The sequence below is a fragment of the Anopheles nili genome, chromosome 3 (genome assembly GCF_943737925.1).
Source record: "Anopheles nili chromosome 3, idAnoNiliSN_F5_01, whole genome shotgun sequence".
NCBI lineage: Eukaryota > Metazoa > Arthropoda > Insecta > Diptera > Culicidae > Anopheles > Anopheles nili.
This window is the reverse complement of record NC_071292.1, coordinates 21240623-21261004: the sequence shown is the minus strand read 5'-3', so window position 1 is coordinate 21261004 and position 20382 is coordinate 21240623. Positions and strand designations below refer to the sequence as shown.

General features: G+C 46.2%; 5 protein-coding genes across 5 annotated transcripts; 2 read left to right on the top strand and 3 right to left on the bottom strand.

Annotated features, from left to right (window-relative positions):
* Positions 1–1047: 1047 nt before the first annotated feature.
* On the bottom strand, positions 1048–3496 carry LOC128725572 (DNA polymerase delta subunit 2). The gene is made up of 4 exons (XM_053819326.1): positions 3146–3496; positions 2899–3082; positions 1931–2055; positions 1048–1865 (listed from the first exon to the last, which is right to left on the bottom strand). The coding sequence occupies exons 1-4, from the start codon at positions 3431–3433 to the stop codon at positions 1095–1097; spliced, it is 1368 nt and encodes a 455-aa protein (XP_053675301.1). The 5' UTR covers positions 3434–3496; the 3' UTR covers positions 1048–1094.
* A 105-nt stretch (positions 3497–3601) lies between these two features.
* LOC128727261 (protein D2-like) lies at positions 3602–4754 on the top strand. Its single transcript, XM_053821155.1, has one exon. It carries the CDS (start codon positions 3609–3611, stop codon positions 4227–4229), a length of 621 nt encoding a protein of 206 aa, XP_053677130.1. The 5' UTR covers positions 3602–3608; the 3' UTR covers positions 4230–4754.
* A 1576-nt stretch (positions 4755–6330) lies between these two features.
* On the bottom strand, positions 6331–7929 carry LOC128727596 (actin-related protein 2/3 complex subunit 1A-A). The gene is made up of 2 exons (XM_053821525.1): positions 7589–7929; positions 6331–7495 (listed from the first exon to the last, which is right to left on the bottom strand). The coding sequence occupies exons 1-2, from the start codon at positions 7659–7661 to the stop codon at positions 6444–6446; spliced, it is 1125 nt and encodes a 374-aa protein (XP_053677500.1). The 5' UTR covers positions 7662–7929; the 3' UTR covers positions 6331–6443.
* A 734-nt stretch (positions 7930–8663) lies between these two features.
* LOC128723583 (carnitine O-palmitoyltransferase 2, mitochondrial) lies at positions 8664–10773 on the top strand. The gene is made up of 2 exons (XM_053817339.1): positions 8664–9444; positions 9514–10773. Exons 1-2 carry the CDS (start codon positions 8664–8666, stop codon positions 10734–10736), a joined length of 2004 nt encoding a protein of 667 aa, XP_053673314.1. The 3' UTR covers positions 10737–10773.
* Positions 10774–12745: 1972 nt separating this feature from the next.
* LOC128726131 (brefeldin A-inhibited guanine nucleotide-exchange protein 1) lies at positions 12746–19905 on the bottom strand. Its single transcript, XM_053819920.1, has 3 exons — positions 19674–19905; positions 13021–18113; positions 12746–12934 (listed from the first exon to the last, which is right to left on the bottom strand). Exons 1-3 carry the CDS (start codon positions 19903–19905, stop codon positions 12746–12748), a joined length of 5514 nt encoding a protein of 1837 aa, XP_053675895.1.
* Between the last annotated feature and the right edge of the window lie 477 nt (positions 19906–20382).

The following is a 20382-nucleotide window of genomic DNA, read 5'->3' as shown; positions in this document are numbered from 1 at the left end:
TACAAAGATTTACAATGACAAAATTGAATACTTACAAGATGGTAAATGAAGCTTCCTCTAGTCGTGGGAAAGCAAGTGTGAATAGTAACACTGTCAAACCGAAATAAAATTCCACTATCTTCGAAACGGAAGGATAGCAAACTTCCAGAATGCGCATCGGTGAACGGATCAATGAGTTGCTTAATTTTAAGACCATTATAACTACGGCAAAATTTACTGTACTTCTTGCCATGGTAATTTTCCTGGAAGCATTGCATGTTTTCACACCCGTACTAAGTCGCCATTTATTACTAAACTACGCGTAGAAGTGCTTGATGTTTGTGCCAAATTCTTTTGTTTATGTAATGCTAACGAAACAATTAAAAACGTATAGGCTTCACAAATATGGGCAGCAGAAACATTTATTGTAAAACCATGTCCTTCCAAGCGCAGCTTCATTCGTTCCTCAGACAACGGGGAATCTAAGACTAACGGTTACAGAAAGACAGTCACGAGCGTCTCCAACCTAATGTAAATGAAACTTTGTTATAGTAGTAATTGTATATTAAGCTATCTTGTAGGAATAACTGATAGCTTTTAAATTGAACCATACATTGAATACTAGCTGTTAAGGGAGTGACGATAATGATAAACTTTAAGTGAGGTTTAACCATCAAACCAAGCCAAACGATTCAATTCACTTTGTATCAACCAGTCGAGAGCCTATCGTCCCATTACAATACCATCCGAATCACGAAGCATCGTTCCAAGCTTACTCATGGATTCACGCGTGTATGCGCAAAGGATCTTTCAAACCCCCAACTATTTCTTAACTCTACCCATCCTAGTCGTGTATCTGAATGTTTGTAGAATTCAAATGAACAATATGAGATCACATGGATAATACACCACCAGGTTGCCAAAAATACGCATGTGAAAATAAAGAAAAAAAATAAACACACCCAGTTTAAACGTTACGCTTTTCAGCTGTGTTTGGTTGACGTGGAAAGAAAGTAATTGTAGAAATAATTGTACTGACACATCTTAATTTAATTCAAGAGAAAAGGCATAGAGTACACAGGAAAATGTTGGCGCCTGCTTTCAACGTTCCTCTTTTATTCTTCACCAGTATCACACCCTCCCGTTTTAAAGCTAACCTTCCTGCAATCCATCGTACGAAGGTTTACAACGGCAATACTCTGATCTTCGGAGAACTGCGGAATGCAAACAAGTCGCGTTACTTGCCCATTTGCTGCAGTCCACATTTCCGTTTGATATTGCCCTGCGTTGCCAGCAAAGTACAAATGCGGACATTCGTTGATGATGAACGGATCTTTTTGGTAGTACGGATAGCACGGTAGCGTATCTGGTGCCGTTGGAACGATGTGGCTCCAACGAAGTGTAGCCTTCAGTGCCTCCAATGGTGTGTCTATTTTAGAGTATCGCATCACGTCATGTACGTTTTGGCCAGACGTTCCCAGCACGTACCGATCGGCCAGCTCAAATGCGTACGGATTTGGCACCCCTTTGAAGGAACTGAACTGTGCTGTACGAGGGAACAGACAGTGGTGCATCGCTTGTTGTGGAAGCATGTGGTTTGCAGGATCAAACTCGCCGGGCATCAGATCTACCGGCACAGATTGAGCGAGATTGTGAACCAGAGAGTCGAGCGCCTGTACTGCCCCGACCAGTTGATCGGTTTCGGTGGTGACGCTAGATGGCAGATGATTCTTAGCCTTAGGGCTTGCCTTCACAGAGTTGCCTGCGATAATGATACGAACAATACTGGCTGCCTCCCAATCGTGGCCTTCCACGAGGCCCTCCAAATTACCGAAAACCCATTGCTGCAGTAGCTCCAATGACACGGAAAAATCATTCGCCGCTGTCTGCAAACGAGAAGCATGAATCATTAAGATGTTTTGCGGTAAATAGATGGCGCAGATTACATTACCTGATTCAGTCCCGAAATCAACACTAGCAACGGTGAACTTTGTAGTGGCTTCAATTCTTTTTGAGGACCTCCATGATAGAATATGTAGTCCTCCACGAAAAAGCGACCATCACTTTCTTGATATCCTGGTGCGATATGGATAATGTTTAAAGATAAGAAAAAACAAATATTAGCAAAACGATTAAGTTCAATTAGTTGCTCTAAATCAAGTATGTCAAACTCATTTCACTTGCGGTCCACTTAGTATTTGTTACAGGTTTACGCCAACCGCAAACCCCGTAAATAAAATATATGTATTCAATATTTAAATAACAAAACCGAAGAAAACTACCTTCACACACGGTTGGTGGATTCTAGAAATGTATAGTATCGTTTCATTTCTTTTTTTGTTAAATAATTTATCTATCATAGTAATATTATCTGATTCTGCAATAATGTTTCAATGTACAAAGGTATTGGGCAGCATGTGAAGACAGTGTGGAAACCAGTTTGACATACTTGCTTTAAATTATTGTAGTAAAAGTAACGAAAACCAAGTCATCCTGTTATGATGTGAATATGTGCAAAACTAATAGCTTAAATGAAACGATTGCAAAATCAAAACCAAGAATAAACAAAATCACAATTCACAAATTTCTGAAAAATGGCCAATAGCTAATCATGAATAAGCATATGCACACATTAGTAGAAGAATAAACAATATAAGGATTAAAAATTAGAACTTTAAAACAAAATAAAGAATAAATGAAGCGTGCTGTATATGTTATCCACACATGTGAGAAACAGTAAAGTTGGGCAATAGGTTTCACTTACTGTCCTGGCCTAGTGGAGGTGGGTAGGTATTCGTTTCGATAATATAAAACATTGAGAAGTCTTCATTAAAATGCGGTTTAAATAGGTTCATATACGGACTGCTGCTACTCTTCCTTAAGTTCAAGGGATCTTAAATCAGCAATGAAATTACTTACCCAGTACGGCACAAACCACACCTGTTACAATCGAGTGGACATCTATCTTCCCGACGAGCTTGATCCGCTGCAGAGCATCTTCCAAGATCAGTATATCATTGTCGTTCGTGTAGTGTGACCGTGGCGGCTGAGGGACCAGCTGGTTTTCCTCCGATATTTCCCGCAAAATGCTCGGTTTCAGTTCCTAGTGTGGAAGGGCAAAACTGCTTAATAAAACGAAGAAACTACGAGTTAGCTGCTATCATACCTGATGCTTGAACAGCGTCCCAATAATGATGCACTTCTGGGGACATTCCTCACGCAGATCAGCCAATCGTTTCACCGGGATCTCGTTACCCCATTTTTTCTGCACACTTTCCTCCAGCAGCTTGGCCATTTCTTCGAGGCGGGAAGCGTAGATGAACGAGAACTGCTTCGAAAAGTCTTTCTTCATAAAATGGTACATTTCCGATCGATACGTGTAAGGCACTTCTAGCCGCTGGAAGCTACCCCCCGATGGAGGGCAGGAAAAGTTTCTGTCGTCGGGAAATAACATTTCAAAAGCGTTCGTTTTCACGTTTCTTCAGCGACGAGATTCCGCGTTCCGTTGCACGGTGGTGCTACAACAAAACCAAAACAAACGGCAGCTGTCATGGTGATTTTACCGCCAACGCCTGTTACGATGCATGCACTGACAGCAGCAGTCTCACGCAAGACAACGCAACGCAATAATGTCAATCTGCCGGCTGCAATCTTGTGCATCGACCATTTTTTCCACCTCGATTCGTTTGTTCAGTTCCGCGGTCACCAAAAGCATGGAAAAGCACGAAGTTGTCCCGGACGTTGTACCGGTTGCGCCGGCCCAAGTGGCCAAGGTAACCTATCCCAGCGGGGCGGTCGTTAGCGAGGGCAACGTACTGACACCGACGCAGGTAAAGGACGTCCCGTCGGTGGAGTGGAATGCGGAAAGTGGTTCCATGTACACGCTCTGCATGACCGACCCGGATGCGCCCAGCCGCAAGGAACCGACGTACCGCGAATGGCACCACTGGCTGGTCGGAAACATCCCCGGAAGTGACGTCGCGAAGGGAGAAACCCTGTCCGCCTACGTTGGATCGGGTCCACCAGAGGGAACGGGCCTCCATCGTTACGTGTTTCTGGTGTACAAGCAAAACGGCAAGCTGTCCTTCGATGAGCCGCGTCTGACGAACACCAGCGGGGACAATCGAGGTGGATTCGCTATCCGTAAATTCGCCGAAAAGTACAAGCTGGGTAACCCGGTCGCAGGCAATCTGTACCAGGCGGAATGGGACGATTACGTACCGCTACTGTACAAGCAGCTGGGCGCATAAAATGGCCTCACGGTTCTGCAGCGATGTGGCCGTTAAATTGGCTTAATTGGGAAGAACAATGGCAAGGATAGAGAATACGTGCAAAAGCACCAAGTGTAGCATGTTACGTTTTTAAAAGCACCAATTGGAGAAACAATCCATCACGTAGAAACTGCTAGAACGGGCCATTAGCATGGACAAGGGGGAAAAATCAAAAAAGATTAAAAATAAACTGCTGATAAACAAACCGAGAGAGAGGGGTCATATGTTTGGTGCTTACTTCACTAGATAACGCTTACTTCACGATGCAAAGAATGGAGTATTGTCTTAAATTAGACTACCATTTTTCATTTTCTTTCTATGTGTATTTTAGAAAAGCTATACAAAACATTATGCATTACGTCTTCAAGTGAACCAACGAGTGGTTTAGTTGAATCGATAGTTGAGAATAATTAAAGTGATGCAACGCTAATGTTTCTACAATATTTATCAGTGAAAAAGTGAAGCCTGCGACAGTGAAAGGTTTGGTAGAGACTTGATTCGTTCTTGGACATTAAACAATAAAACATTTGTTCAAAATTGCACTCAATATACAGCAGTATTTTTATTCAAAATACATGAAAGAAATTTTCCAGCGTCTCCTCTATACATTTCAATTTGTAACAAATGATTTTTAGACTTAGATTACTAATTTTAACTTAAGATTATTACGTCGTATTTGGACTAAAGATCGCACGTGATTATTTTATTTGAATGAGGCAAATATTGCCGTTCTTACCGTGACGAATCGGAAGAAGCATATGGTAGTCATTTATCGCACGCGTTTACAGTAAAATATGTAACTACCGTTTGTATTATTACAATTGTATGTTATATTACTAAAATAAGCAATTATTCTGCTGTACTTTATTCTTAAACGGATTCATATAATAAAACATGACTACACAACTGTTTTTGTACTTGCATTTGATAAATCCTTTCAGTATTTCAATTATAACCGTAATCTAGATTTAATTTTGATTACGTTTGAACACGTGCTAAGATAGTAAGTAAGCGCAAGCAAGCCTGTTGAGCCTGCAATATGTGAAAATATTTCAAAACCAATGCAAATTAGCTAAGCTATTGATGCACACACAATGTTAGCATCAACTTATTTGCAAAGTATATGCTCGTTGTAAGCAAATACCCAAAAGCATGGAAAGTGGAAAAGCTAAAATATCGGAGACGAAAAAGTTGCCCATTTTGCGAGAGCGAAACTGAGACAATTTTTCGCAAAAGTAACAGGAGCGCATGCCAGCTGGAGGTAGCAATTTTTCGATCGAAACGGTCAAAAATATTTGAATTTTTAAAACGCTTCAACAATCCGGATCGGAGTGAAACGCTACAATATAGCGTTTTGGATGGAACGCTACAATAAAGCGTTTGATCTAAAACGCTTTAACGTTTTGTTTATACAATACACTTCAAAACTCCACCACTTTATATAGCGTTTTAGATCAAACGCTTTATTGTAGCGTTTCTTCCGGAACGCTATATTGTAGCGTTTCACTCCGATCCGGATTGTTGAAGCGTTTTAAAAATTCAAATATTTTTGACCGTTTCGATGGAAAAATTGCTACCTCCAGCTGGTATGCGCTCCTGTTACTTTTGCGAAAAAATTTCTCTTTTGCCCGTTTAGGCTGAAACAAATTTTTCTCTTTCGTTATTTTACCTTTTTTATTTTGCACGCTTTTGGGTATTTGGTTATAATGAACATATTATTTGCGGATAATTCAAACACAATATCGAGTGTTGCACAGATTACACGTAATTTATTATTTTTAAACATAGCATAATTTAATACACCAAAAAGACGATTACAACAATTCGATCGGAGGGGAGAACAAAATGGATCATAATCAAACAAATTCTCCTAACATAAAAAAAACGTTACAAGAAAACCGCATAAGCATTGTTTTGTGTTACACTACAGGTCAAACGTACGTAATCTGCATTAACATCGTACAAGACTGTTTCGAATAAAGAACATTTGGGTTGTTTCACGAAATAAAAAGCAAACCAACCGCAGGGTATACGGCCCGAATTAAATAGTCTATAAAACAAGGAAGCAAGTTTTCTGGAATGCCATATTTATTCTCAATGATTCGGAAGAAGCATTCATTGCGCAAATGCATCGAACGGTCCTACTGGAGGAATACTATAACCAGGTTAAGCGCGTGATGCCAGTTTTTGTTTTTAAAGCTTCAACCCCTGCATGGACCGGGTAAGGGTGTCGATGTCCCAAATAACCAGCTGCCCGTCCAAACCGGACGTGCTGACCCGTTGCACATTGCCCTTCTCGCCGCTGTACATGCAAACGCACGTGATAGCATTCTGATGAATCGACTCCAGGCTGGTATCGGAATTCTCCGTGCGCAGATTGCGATCCAGCGACTGGAAGATGCGCATCGCTGAAATCCCGCTCTGTTCCTTCTTCGTCGATTGGTCCAGCTTGGCAGCGAGCACAATTTTTCCGCCATCTCCGACGGTGTAGATTAACGGGACGCAGCTGTGCCCGGCCACCAGGATCGAATGGGGCGAGATCCACTCGCAGCACAGGAAAGGAAGGTATTCCGTTTTCTGCTTAATGGTCACATTGCCCCCGTTGGCCATTCCGATGTTGATGGCACTATCGTGGCCTACCCAGCAGATCGTATTACCATCGGCGGAGAAGCTCACGCTATGCACCCATCCACCACCGCTCGTTGAGTTCTTAAACTCGGCCAGTATCTGCCCGAGGGGCTTCTTCGGTCCCCATGCCGTCGGTTCCGGGTGCTGCTCGATGTCCTTGATGAAGGCCGAAAACACACGCACCTTGTAATCGGTCGAACCGGCCACCAACAGCATATTGTTCGGATGCCAATCGATAGACGTCACCGTGGAGCGGATCGGTTTTTTAATGTGCTTCGAAACCCACCAATCGTTCTCCGATTCGAAGTAACACACCGAGATCAAGCGGGCACCTGATCCGACGGCAAATTTGTTCTCCAGCGGAGACCAACGGACGCAGGTGGCCGCACGGTTGATACGCAACAGAACCAGCGTCGGTTTCCACTTGCCATCGTCGCCCTGTGTCCACACGTACGCGTTTCGATCGACGGCACATGTTACGATCCGGTTCGTGTTTGGCGCCCAATCGATGCCCATTACACGCAGATCGTGCTGATTCAGCACATCGCTTAGCTTCCAATCCGAGCCCTCGCGCTTGTAAATGTGCACCTCGTTGTTGTTCGGCGAGATGGCGATTTCTACAAAAAAGAGACCATGTAAGGGCGAATTCACGATGAGTAATCGATGATGGAGGACCTCCCACAGTGAGAGCCCATCCGTCGTATACGTACGGGAACGATCCTTATTCCAGGCATGGCAAGTGATTGGGTTCACCGTCCCACCAAACGTGTGCCTTTCAGTCATAGTTGCCCACCGTCGGTGTAAATACTATCGGTTGAGATCTGACTTTAAATGACTCGAATTTGGGGCAGTCGACACAAACAGCGAGGAAACGCCCTCCTACACACCTAACACTTTGGCGCCGCAGATGCTACACAACACCGTGTACGGGCAATGCTGGGGAAAATGCTCGCTTCTGGAAAGGATGATAAAATTCGCGGACTCTGGGCCGTCTACACGAATTTTATCCGTAAACCGGAGGAAAATTTTACACACAAAATGATTCACGAAGGCATTCAATGTTTTTGGCAACTGAATGTGTCACTTTTTATGCTCGTGCTGTCGAATGCTGTTAGTTCGAAGTGCTGCCAGTATCGTCGATAATATGCATTATTTTGTTTTACAAAATGCTCGTCTCCTCTAACGAATTTTGATTTTAATCAATTTTTATATATTTTTCATTGTACTTTAAATACCTTTCTTTCGGATATTACTAAGCATTGGGTGTAATAAGCGAGTTATTAACATTTACATCACCGAGTAACCAACCCCCTTGAAGGGATATCTTCTTTGCCCAAAATTTGCTGTGACCTTTGTTGTTTTGTGCAATCAGCTGCCAGGAGTTTGTTGTTTTGTTTTTGCTGACGGAGCAAAAACTGGTTCCAGGTTTCGTGATTCTTTCCTCGCGATCCGATATCTATGTCGGCAGTTATGCAGTTGCTTAGTTTTAATTAATCCCTACACCCAAATCAGCCGTTAAGTTTGTGTCTTTTTGTTCTGTTAATACTCGTCTGTCTTATTTCTTTCTGATAAGATTACACGACTGTATGTGCAACAGTCTTGCTGCCTGGTTGGCCAATAACATACGAAAACTAAGGAAAAAGTGACCTTTGAACTGAGCCATTCCTTCATTTGCGGGGCATTGGTTGGCCGGTCAGTGCGTGTGCCGAGAGCAAGTTTACCGTTAACTATCCGAGAAAAACGTGTGTGAATTTCGAAAAAAACTAAGACATTACTCTCTTGAAAATGTTACGCATTCCCAAAACCCAATATACGGCGTTTTGCTTGAATGCGGCTCGTAATAAGTCCACCAACGCTCGTCCTACCACAGGCGATGAGTATCAGTACCTGCAGCGAACAAAGATACCGATGCTTCATTTCCAACCGTCATTGCCAAGACTGCCGATTCCAGAACTCGAGAAAACTTGCACTCGCTACCTGGCGGCTCAGCAACCCTTACTCGCTGCGGACGCTTATGAACGCACGAAGGAGGCCGTGCAGCAGTTCTCCAAAAATGAAGGACCAAAGTTACAGGCGCTCCTTAAAGAATTCGATTCAAAAAACAAACACACCAGCTACATCTCCGAGCCGTGGTTCGACATGTACCTGCGGGACCGTGTGCCGCTTCCGCTAAACTACAATCCGTTGCTCATGATGAACCCGGACCCGCGGCCAGAGTACAACGGTCAGCTGTTACGTACTACCAATCTGGTCATCAGTTCACTGCGATTCATGAAATCGCTTCGTGCTAAATACCTCGAGCCAGAAGTGTTCCATTTGAACCCGGCTAAAAGCGACACCAGCAAATTCCGCACCGTGACTTCGCTGATGCCTTCCATTATCTCCACGTACGTAGCGTACACGTTCCAAGCTTATCCGCTCGATATGAGCCAATATCAGGGGCTATTTGGTGCCACACGCATTCCGGAACTAGGCAAAGATCGCATTTATCGCAACGAATCTTCCCGCCACGTCCTTGTGATGCGTAACGGCAACATGTACGCGGTAGATGTGCTCGACGAAAGCGGTACGAGATCGGTAAATGCCAAAGAAATTCAACATCAATTTCATTAGGTTATATTTTCTACCCACATAGGCAACATCGAACAACCCGCTACGCTGTACGCACGGTTCGAACGAATATTATCCGACGGAAAGCCACCAGCAGGAGATCCGCTCGGTTTGCTGACGACAGAAAATCGCGACACGTGGGCAGCGGCCAGAACACACCTTGGCCAGCTCGGCGACAACGAAAAGTCGCTTGCACTCGTCGATTCGGCACTGTTCTGTCTCTGCTTGGACGAATCGACAATCGATCCCAACAACCCCATTCCAGCGATTCGCAATTTCCTATTCGGTGATGGTACGAACCGGTGGTTCGATAAATCTTTTTCGCTCATCGTAGCCAAGGATGGCACGGCCGGCATCAATTTCGAGCATTCGTGGGGCGATGGTGTGGCCGTGTTGCGATACTTCAATGAGATCTTCAAAGAAACCACTACTGCACCGTTCGCACATCCCGGCTTAAAGGGAGCCCAAGACCAAGCGAAGGATGCCGTCGGTTCGATCGATTTCACGCTCGACGATCGGGTGAGGGCTGCCGTGCGAACAGCGGAGAATAACCACAACGCCGTTATCGATTCACTGGACATGAACTACATGAAGTATGAGGGAATAAACAAGAACGTATGCAAAAAGCAACGCATTAGCCCGGATGCCGTGATGCAGCTCGGATTTCAGCTGGCATACTATAAACAGCACGGCCAGTTCGTTGGCACCTACGAGTCGTGTAGTACTGCAGCGTTTCGCCATGGTCGCACTGAAACTATGCGCCCATGTACGCTGGCCACGAAAACGTTCTGCGAGGAGAACGAACGGAGAAATCAACCGAACGGGAAAAGCTTGGCGGAACTACGAGAAATTATGAACAAATGCTCCACGATGCACGGCCAGCTGACGAAGGAAGCCGCCATGGGACAGGGTTTTGATAGGCATCTTTTTGGTTTGCGACATACCGCGCAGCAGAATGGACTTCCGATGCCGGCACTCTATCAAGATCCGGCGTATGCCGCGATCAATCACAACATTCTGTCGACTAGCACGCTCTCGTCGCCGGCGCTTTTGGCTGGTGGATTCGGACCGGTGGTCAAGGATGGGTACGGCATCGGGTATAACATCCAGGACGGATATCTCGGCAGTGTCGTGTCTAGCTACAAATCGAACCGTAATGGACGCGAATTTGTCGACTGTCTTCGAGCGGCATACGAAGACATCAACAAAGTGCTCACCGCCAGTGGGCCACCGTCCAAAGAAAAGTAATCGTTGGGATAGGGAGCAAAGTGGTGGGTGTTAGGTGAAGCACAATGTGCAATGTTTTTTTTTTCATTTTTTTATCCATAAACTGTTCCGTCTTTTTTTGTATCGCATTTTACATCGGCAATAAATAAATCAAAGTTGTCTATATTTATACACAAAATGGTCAACTGGTCAAAATTTATGCTGAAAACGAATGAAAAACATAGCATGTATATAGTCTGTTGTTTAAATTTCACTAAACTTATGGTCTGTATTTTAAATCGTACGTAGATTAGTATATATACTGCATCTATATATACCATTTATTCTCTTTTGTTAATAATTTCATGTAACAAATAAATGATTAATTTATCACCTTCTCCGCTCGTACGCTCGGCATCGATCACAGAGTACATGCTACAACATTCCGTTCTATTGCTGGACCGGACCTAACATACTAATCGCGTGCCGCGTAGTGAAATGCCAAAATTCAACATAAATAATACCCAGAGTATGCGCAAAACAATCGAAAAAACGACGTCCCCGCCCACGTGCTGCATATGCCGTTAACACACGGGTCCTCGATCGTGTATTGGATCGATCATCTGTCGAATGTAGCCATGACGTGCCGATAGAAATCTTTTCACCTATAGTATACAAAGCTCCCCTTTCTGGTTCACTGCTAATATTGCCACACAACCAACAGTCTCGTGGGTGAATGTATTATTAGGCTTATCTGTACTTCCACGCTGACCTCCTGCTACACGTGTTAAACGGTGGTGTTCGACACTAGCTCCACTGCCCATAATGATGGAATTTAAATGTTTACTTTTATATTGTTTTACCCAATTGCATTATCACACTTGATTGACTCAGACGTGCAGGAACCTCTAAATCCTTTGTAGTGCACATTTGCATCTGAAGTTTTCTTTTACTATCGAGCGTTACCATCTACGGAAAACTTCCACCGAGAAGGGAAGGTGAATTATTTTTGATCATTTTTTCTTCCTCAACCAAAGCAACAAGTGTGTGTTATTTCAATCACGTAACTATTTGACTATTTACAATAAGCATTCTATCCATCTAGGATTCATCTACTCTTCGGTGTTCCTTTTCGAATCGATAAGAAGAAATCGTATGAAACGGTCTATTGTGTCGTTTAACATTGGTGAAAGTCATGAAAAGTAAAATTGCATTAAAGCGAAAAATAACAAACGCTGATAGAATAACGTTTTTTTCGTGGTTCTTCTATTTTTAAATGAGTTTTCTTTGGATTTCTAAATCGTTAAATGAAATTAAGAATGGTTCGACTAAAATTTCCTTTTTTGACATGGAAAGTAAACCTAACCGGATTGAATTTGTTCCATCATTTGCCTCATCATGCCATTGCCTGCAGCCGCGCGAAATACCTACAATACTTGATTTTTCGCCCATGCAGGACGTTCACCGATGCTACTGTTCCTACATATCCTACTAGGAGCCATCGAACGGCTTATCGAAGGGAAAAAGACCGAAGAAGAAGAAGTATTAGACGTGGATCGACGTGCAAATGAAACTAGGGTCGAAAAACGCGGTGCTGCAGGTGCAGTTGCAGTTGAATGGCTACGGTTGCCAGCGCCATTTTTGCTAGAGGTAGTGGTGATGATATTTTTCCAACTATTGTTGTTTCTACTGTTACCACGCACACCTGCCGAGAGGATTGACCTACTACTAGATTGACCGCCGCTGAAAGCACTCAACACACTGCTAGATGAAGGACGTCGTTGGTGTGGCACCGATGCTCGACTTCGCTGTCGCTCCGGTGAGGACGGGAATGAACGAAAGCCACCCGAGTCACCACACGTTAACGAACGCCACCGGTAACACTGACAGACGGTAGAGGAAGTCGAGAACCGCATCGCTTGCTGCTTGGAAGCTGACTGGTGTTGCAGCACTGCCAGATCCACCCGAGGCACATATTGCCACTGGCGGTATTGGCGCAACCGCGTGGTGCTGCCGCCTTTAGCATGAGAGATTAACCCGTATCGCCGATACTAGGTAGCTGCCATTGGGACGGTGCTATTAGCATTGGCACTGGACGCGCCAGCGGTGGCACTCGAGATTCCAAACACAGGACTGATGCGCAGAAACACTCGTCGCAAAACCGTACGCAGCTCTGGCTTGAGATCGACACACGTCAGATCGCACAGGAACACGTAGTAGCTGGCAATGTGGGCAGCAAACTAGAAGTGCAATGATCAAAAGGACAACGAACGCACATTAAATCGTGGGTACGAGGAGTGCACGAAAAACGGAACCGGAAACTTACCCTTGCATCCGACATTTTCAGCAACCTCGTCATCACCAGCAGCAGCAGCGACGTCCATGCGTCCCGATGTGGCTCGCTTGGAAGCGAGAGGAAATAGTCCAGTGCCTCCGTGCAGACGCCTATCAACCGCTTCTCGATATCCTGCCAATCGCGCCGCCTGTTTTCGTCACTGTACATTTTAAACAGTATCCGCAAGACGCAGGCAAGTGACTGTGTTTCCTGTTTCAGTAAGTTCGGCTTCAGCGAACCCTTAAACCCGGCCTTCCACAGTATCGTTCGTTGATCGTTGTTCGAATTGAACTGCTTCGCAAACCGGTGGCTTTGGAGCAAACAGTCGACTAGCTGGAGCAGATGGTGCGTGTTAAGGTAGCTGTACATGCCCTGTTCCTCCCGCTGGCACTCCTCGCCCGACAGGGACGACGGGTAAGACGCGTGCATATTAGCGGCGCTGAGTTCGGCCGTGGCTTGAGCCAGAGTTTCTGCGTCTTCCTTCCGTGATGTTGCCGGAAAGAACACGATATTGTCGATCGTCTGTATTAGCTCGAGCTGGACGACACACTTGATGAGCAGGTTCGAGAAGAGCACCGTGGTGTTTGTGCCACCAGCCACCATTCCCGCCGTACTCTGTTGATCGGCATGGAGTTCTTGCCCGTGCATCGAATGTTGTGATCCGGAACGTTTGAGAATGCCATGTCGCGGAAGGTCACCATTCTCCTGCCCCCGAAGGACATTTGCACCTGCCCCGGAACCGATCGTTTGGGGCAATGGGTCCGGTTTCCACGTGAGCAGCTCGTTGGGTAGCGTGCTGTTGAAGATATCCAGCATGCATTGGCACGTCTTACCCCAGGTGTCCTCGCTGAACTTAAGCCCGTTCGAGATTACCAGATTTTCGAGGCAGTTAGTGCCCGATCGAGCCAGCTGCTCGTTGTTCTGCTGCACACACCAGTGAAGCTGGCAGTACAGGTCCGCCAACAACATTGGACCTAGCACGTCGAAGTATTGCGTGAACACATCGATTATGGCGTACAGCGCGTGGTTGCACGTCGTCGTCATCCATTCTGCCTTTTCCGTCTGATGTTCGGGTAGCTTCATGTTGTCGAAGATCCGGAACAGTACGTTAAACAGATCGCGCCACCAGTTGGCCCGGAAGGCATCGCCGTGGGTTTTCACAATTTCAAACAGCACGGTTAGGCCACGTGTCCGCACGTCGAGTTTGCATCGATTGACCACGCACGAAAGCGAAAACAACATCGGGAACCAGCCGCGTACCCACACCCGGTCCTCTTCCGGCACAGATACGTCGTTCTCCATTCCCGCGTGCTCGGCAAACAGATTCGGGGAATCATTCACGCAAATCGCACACGTCCGGACGAGCCGGATTGCTTCCATGCTCGTGTCCGGAAAGCGAGCATTGCAGGCAAACTCAGAGAGACATTTGACTGCGTCCTGGAACGAATCGATCATGATATGGAACTGGGTCTGGTACAGATCGGTAATTATTTTGCCGGTGGTCAGGAAAGCCAGCTCCACGATCGCCTCGTCGTGATCGCCTGCCGCCAGATGGAACACGGAGAAAATGTTCTTCCATCCCGATTTAATGTTGTGCGCCTGGGAGTTCACCATTTGGGCTACGCATCGTACCACCATGTCGCGAATCGCGGGCGAATTGTTTTTCTTCATTATGTGCTCAAACGGTCTCAAAAAATCTTTCTGAAAGCGGAAGTTCGTAAACTCGCCCTTCTCGATGAACTTCATCGACAGCTGCCGAAGCGAATCGAGTGCAAAAAAGGCAATCTCCTCGTTCGTGTTACACCCAACCGCGTTAAAGTGCTCGCCCAGTATCTGCCAGATGCGGGACCATTGTAACCGAATGCGGCCCATGTTGTAGTACGAAATTTCGACGATCTTTTGCAGCGAGAACATGCGCGGCTGCGGACGCGTCAGCTCATCCAGCGACACCTGGCAGAGCGCTTTGACAAAGTCCACAATTGCGTCTCCATCGAGTCGGATCGAACCGGTAAAGATGCGATCCACTGCTACGACGATGCTCTGCGAGCTAGTCTCTCCGATATGTTCCTTCGCGGTCGGATCCAGCGTGTCTCGGTGAGAGGCCGGCCCGGAAAGGAACTCTGGTCGCACGCCGGTTCCAATTAGTTGAGCCAGCTCGAGATGCGAGATACACTTTACAATGTCCAGCCAACTCGAGCCCAGGTAGTTACCGTCCGTATGCGCCACCATGATAAGTGTTTTGATTGTGTCAATATTTTTAGCTTTCATTTCGTTAATCGGCGAGTTCGCGGTCAGGAGCGTAAAGCGGGCCAGCGCCTGCACGTAAGCATCTCGCTCCAGACTCATATGAAAGATGCAGGCAATTCGCACCGCACACCGGATACCATCTAGGCAGAGGGATGCAATTTCTGGATCATCACAATCCTGCAATCCAACCGAAAATGCGGCCAGAAAAGACGTCCAGGCCATTTTGAACATAGGGCGCACGTGCTCCAGGTGCTTCGCTGAGGTGAACGATGCCTTCACATGCGAAACAGACTCCATAAGATTTTTGGCCGTCGTCGAAAGCGATTCCATCTCCAGATTCCACAGTAGCTTGCGTTTCTTCTCATTCACAATGATCTGCTTGCCGGCCGGCTTATTTGCCACCGTATTCTTCATTTTAATCTCATGACCCGCGATTTCGTCATAGATCTGTGACAGGTATTCCTCGGGTAAGTCTTTGTTGTCACTAATACCTCGGTTCATCTTGATGTACTGCTCCTTAGTCATCTTGTGCTTGACCTGCGGCGAGTGCAGATCCGTCGTCAGCATTATCACAGAGAACGCTAGCACGTACACGGTGTCGGCACTAGCGAAGAGCGTGTTGTTCGGATTGCAATCGCAGTATCGGGACGCAAATTTCTCCATCAGCCGGTCGATTTTTTGCGCCTCACCCGGCAACCGGAAGCCCTCGAGAAAGTAACGCAAAGCCGCCACGATGTCCAGCTCGGCAAAGTTCATCGCATCGATGTACGCGCACATCACAGATTTGCTCTGCTCGTCGTTTTCCCCGAGATAGTCGCCGATCTGCGTTTTGTCCAGTCGTTCGTCCTCGTGCAGCCACCGCGCGACATCCTCCACGGTCGTGCCGAGCAGGCCGCGCTCCTGCAAGAAGACTATGCCTTTTTTCGGCTTCCGGTTGAACATGTCGATGCCCGTTTCCATGACTTCCTTACGCTGCTTTCGCTCTTCCAGCTCCTCGGGTAGATCAAGCACTTCCCGGTTGCCGCTTGATGTGTTCGTACTGCCAAGCGAATTAATGCTCACACTAGATCCTCCGTGAGATTTCATCACCAACTCCTGGACCTCGTCCACAGGCGAGGCACCGCTCACGTTTAACACACCCGTCTTTCGTTCGATCCCGCCACTCGAATCGCCTCCCGTAGATGGAGGATCGCCGAGCGTGGTCTGCGAATTCGGGTTCACGTACAGATCCTTGCTCCATTCGACCATACATTTCAGGATCGACACCAAACACTCCAGACCGCGAATGCGCATCGACTTTTCCTGGTTGATCGAGGTGCCCATCTCGAGCGCCTGCCGCCCTTGACCGATTTTAGACAGGTCGTTCACCAAACGCTCGAACAGATTCGCGGCGGAAAAGTCACAGTCATAATTGACGTAAATATCCACCACGCTCTGCGCGTCGGCACAGATACGCGTTAGCGCCTGGATCACCATCCACTTGTGCTCGAAAGACGAACTGGGCGCTTCGAGGATGTTGAGGAAAATCTCCTTGAAAAATACCTCGATCTGCTTCTTCAGATGGATTTTAAAGTTGGACAGCAGCGCTACGAAAATCGAGAGCGAAAGCTCAAATACCTCGGGCACCGCACTACCGCCGTTCTTCGAGAGGGCCACACATAGGTACTGCTTGATCGCCATGATGAACATTTCGTTCGAGCGAAACACGGGACCCGCATTCTGTAGGATCGACAGGAGTAGATGCAACGACAGGATTTTCGATCGCAGTTCGTGCGATTTCGGATCCGGATGGCCCTCGGGCAGCGGTTTCATCGAAAGCTTGCACAACGCTCGAAATACCAGGAAGGCATCCTTCTGCAGGATGTGCGTGAACTTTGCCGTCACGATGCTATCGTTTTCACTCGTCACCTCCATGCTCTCCTGCGAGGGGACGCGAGCAATTGACGTAGAATCGGTACCACCGTTCGAAATGCCTCCAATGCTGGCCGTCTCACTCGTTTCATTGTTGATCGCGGGTTCGCTGATGCTTGCTGGAAGACCACCACTGCCACCAGCATTGGTTTCTCCCTCCGCTACGTCCGCTACGTTAGATGCCGCCTGCGCAATCACATTATCAACAATTTCCTCTACGATCGCTCGGATCGAATCGTACTCCGGATGTTTCTCTTCCACCGGCTTCGTCACCACCGTCCCCAGCGCAGCCGGAGATTCTTCCGTTCCCGCTCCAGCGGAACTGCTGTTTGGTGAAGCCGTTTGCAGTGCACTGTTACTGGCGGGCGATGTGGCTGTAGCAGCACTAGCCATTGCTTCGAACGCTTGGTTTTCCATTCGCGTGAAAATCACATTCAGCATCTGCGTTAGGGTGGCTCGTGCCGTCGTTTGGTTGATCAGATTTTTGCTCGACAGATAGATATCGTAGCACGTCCGGACGCCTTGTAGTACCGTTCCCTCGTGCACTTCGACGTGCTGTGACGTGACGACCGTCAACAGCGCTTTGATAATCTGCAACTGCACCCCCTCGTCGGTTTGCGGTCCCATGAAGCAGTTGCATATCGTGGTGACAATCCGATCGATGAGAAATTTGCCGGGATTCGAGGAATCTGGAATGTTACCGGTCAGGTGACCGTAGGCAATCAGCTTCTGCAAGCAATCCAGTGCCGTTACCACGATGCGAGGTGTACGGCTTTGGCAGGCGAGCTCGAAGGGAAGGAAGTATTTTTCCGCATTAATAATGTTGCCCGAATCGTTCTTCGGGAGCGGCAACGCCGCCGATGGTACCGGTGCTTCGCCATTGGACTCCGCCTGGCCAGCCTGTTTTAGCTCTTCTTTGATGTCCTCTGTAAATGAAAGCGAAGGCAACAAATTAGGTCGTGAAGATTATCGCTCAACAAGAATGTTGTTCCTTTTGCAACCTTTTACTCCAAACCCCCAATGTTCTTCTATTCGTTTGAACACATTCAAAAACACTTCATCCATCCCCTTTTCGCTGGGGAGCAGCTAATGTAAAGCAACTCCCGCACAGAGGAACACACTAGACTGAAGGCTGCTATCTGTGACGATTTAGTGATGACTAAAATATGGCCACTTGTCGTAGTTCAGATATACCAAGCAAAAGGCATACAAATGCAGAGGATAGAATGTATCGGTGCTCGACATGCGCTCAATTTTTATGGTATATGTCCGGCTCTATGGCCTGCGACCACTCGTCCGGGTTGCACAATACGGCAACGCAACAGACGGTTTGCGTTATCTTGGGTTAAATACAACTCCTCCTCACCTGACGAACATGTTAACTATGCTTGTCACTTGAGCTAAGATTACGCCGCGAACGTGAGCGCGAGTATTAGTGATTTTCCACATATTCGGCACCCTTCGGGAATCGGAAATGGTACTATCTTAATTTTCACACCACAGGGGTGTACATGGTGAGCTGTAGGATCACCATACATATACAATGATGATGCACAAAATACGTTCAAAGAAGTAAGATGATTTAAGTTACAATTGGATTAAATCGACATTCAAGCACAATGTACTTTGAAACGTAAAAACATAATTTTCTTTAATAACAAATATGAAAAATGTATTAATTTGCCATTTGATTTAATCCAAAAGTAAATTCATTTTATTTAATTTATCAAAATACAATAATCAATCTGTTAATTTAAGTAGTGGGTTGTTTAAAAAAACTAATATTAGCTATTATATTACATCTGGATTACTACATTGAACATATGGAACATTGTTCGTATAAGAATAGTCATACACATTGTAGCTAATGTAACAATAATTTTAATCAGGAATCATTTTGTTAGACTGATAGTTCCCATAAGGACATTAGGCGCCAATTAGGGTGCTAAATGCACTCGTCGAAGACACCACACCGGAGCCTCTCTAAAGTGTAGCGCTGACTCCTTTCAAGTGGGTTACTTAAGTGTTATTGATTTTTTCTCATTTTACACGTTCGCTCCCATTTTTTCGTTAGCGTTGAACCTACGCTCTACGCTTTCTTTTAGCGATTACGCTACGCCGTACGTTCACGAGGAACGCGCTCTAATAAGCGACCTTCGCCGTATTTCTCCCAGCACACAGGAGGGGGTGCATCGTGGCGATTCCTTTACCATGCATGGGAGCAGCAAGCGCACCAGTAAGGTATCGAAACGCCGTGCAAATTAGGACAACAAAATGCAACATTTGACAACGTATACTGTATTAGACAGACAGATAATCAATAGCGCTACTTGCGAGAAACTTAATCAAACGAGCGAGACATATTGAAGAGACTTTACCCTTATCAAGAGTACGCTTACAAACCGAATTATGGTCGATTAACGTGATGCGATTACCCAATCCAGACAGTATCAGTGCGGGTGATAATGGAGAATATCTTAACTTACCAAGTGCCACATCGCAAGCACGCTTTAGCTGAAGATGATGCGACCGTTTGATGTCTTTGTCACTCAGGATCTTTTCCAGTGCCCGTAGGATAAACATTTCTTTCGTTTTGGTCGTTGCCGTAGCGTTACTTGTATTGCTATTGTTGGTGCCCGTCAATGTCCTCTTCGTTGCGCTGCCGCCGATGCTAATGGTGCTCGTTTTCCCTAAGCTGCTGCCGGCTACAGTTTGCATAGTTTTCCTTCTTTTTCGCAGATCTCCTTACACTTGGCTGTCAGTGCACCTAACGAGAGTGCATCTACACGTTGGGTGTACTTTAGACGGTCAAAATGTTCACACCATTCGTCGCGATCTAAGGGGGAACCAAAACGGATGAGGCCCTCGGATTCGATTTTCGCAGATCATCCTTCCAGAGTTTTCCGAACGACCGACTCACCTATATCTTTTACGGATGTTAATGTTCTCCGTTGGTTGCAAAAAATAACCGGAAACTAGTCACCACACTTTTTGCACCATCGCTATTCGCCATCGTTATTGCAAGTGTTTGATTTCATCATTGTCTGCATCTGACCGTGACCCTCTTCTGAATCGCCATACGTAATATATTTGGACGATAATTTCGTGGTGAGTGGCCACGGAGAATAGGAAATCTGATCCCGAACGTTAAAGACAGAACTTTTACGCTAGCTGCGGAGAATATGGGAGTGACCG

Coding starts and splice junctions, on each gene's coding strand:
- LOC128727261 (XM_053821155.1), top strand. CDS start 3,609: ATGTCAATCTGCCGGCTGCAATCTTGTGCATCGACCATTTTTTCCACC.
- LOC128726131 (XM_053819920.1), bottom strand. CDS start 19,905: ATGCAAACTGTAGCCGGCAGCAGCTTAGGGAAAACGAGCACCATTAGC. Junction 18,114..19,673: donor TGCTTGCGATGTGGCACTTG/GTAAGTTAAGAT, acceptor TTTCATTTACAG/AGGACATCAAAGAAGAGCTA. Junction 12,935..13,020: donor TGAAAATGTCGGATGCAAGG/GTAAGTTTCCGG, acceptor TTGCACTTCTAG/TTTGCTGCCCACATTGCCAG.
- LOC128723583 (XM_053817339.1), top strand. CDS start 8,664: ATGTTACGCATTCCCAAAACCCAATATACGGCGTTTTGCTTGAATGCG. Junction 9,445..9,513: donor AGATGTGCTCGACGAAAGCG/GTACGAGATCGG, acceptor CTACCCACATAG/GCAACATCGAACAACCCGCT.
- LOC128727596 (XM_053821525.1), bottom strand. CDS start 7,661: ATGACTGAAAGGCACACGTTTGGTGGGACGGTGAACCCAATCACTTGC. Junction 7,496..7,588: donor CTGGAATAAGGATCGTTCCC/GTACGTATACGA, acceptor TCTTTTTTGTAG/AAATCGCCATCTCGCCGAAC.
- LOC128725572 (XM_053819326.1), bottom strand. CDS start 3,433: ATGTTATTTCCCGACGACAGAAACTTTTCCTGCCCTCCATCGGGGGGT. Junction 2,056..2,898: donor TGTGGTTTGTGCCGTACTGG/GTAAGTAATTTC, acceptor ATATCGCACCAG/GATATCAAGAAAGTGATGGT. Junction 1,866..1,930: donor TGATTTCGGGACTGAATCAG/GTAATGTAATCT, acceptor TCTCGTTTGCAG/ACAGCGGCGAATGATTTTTC.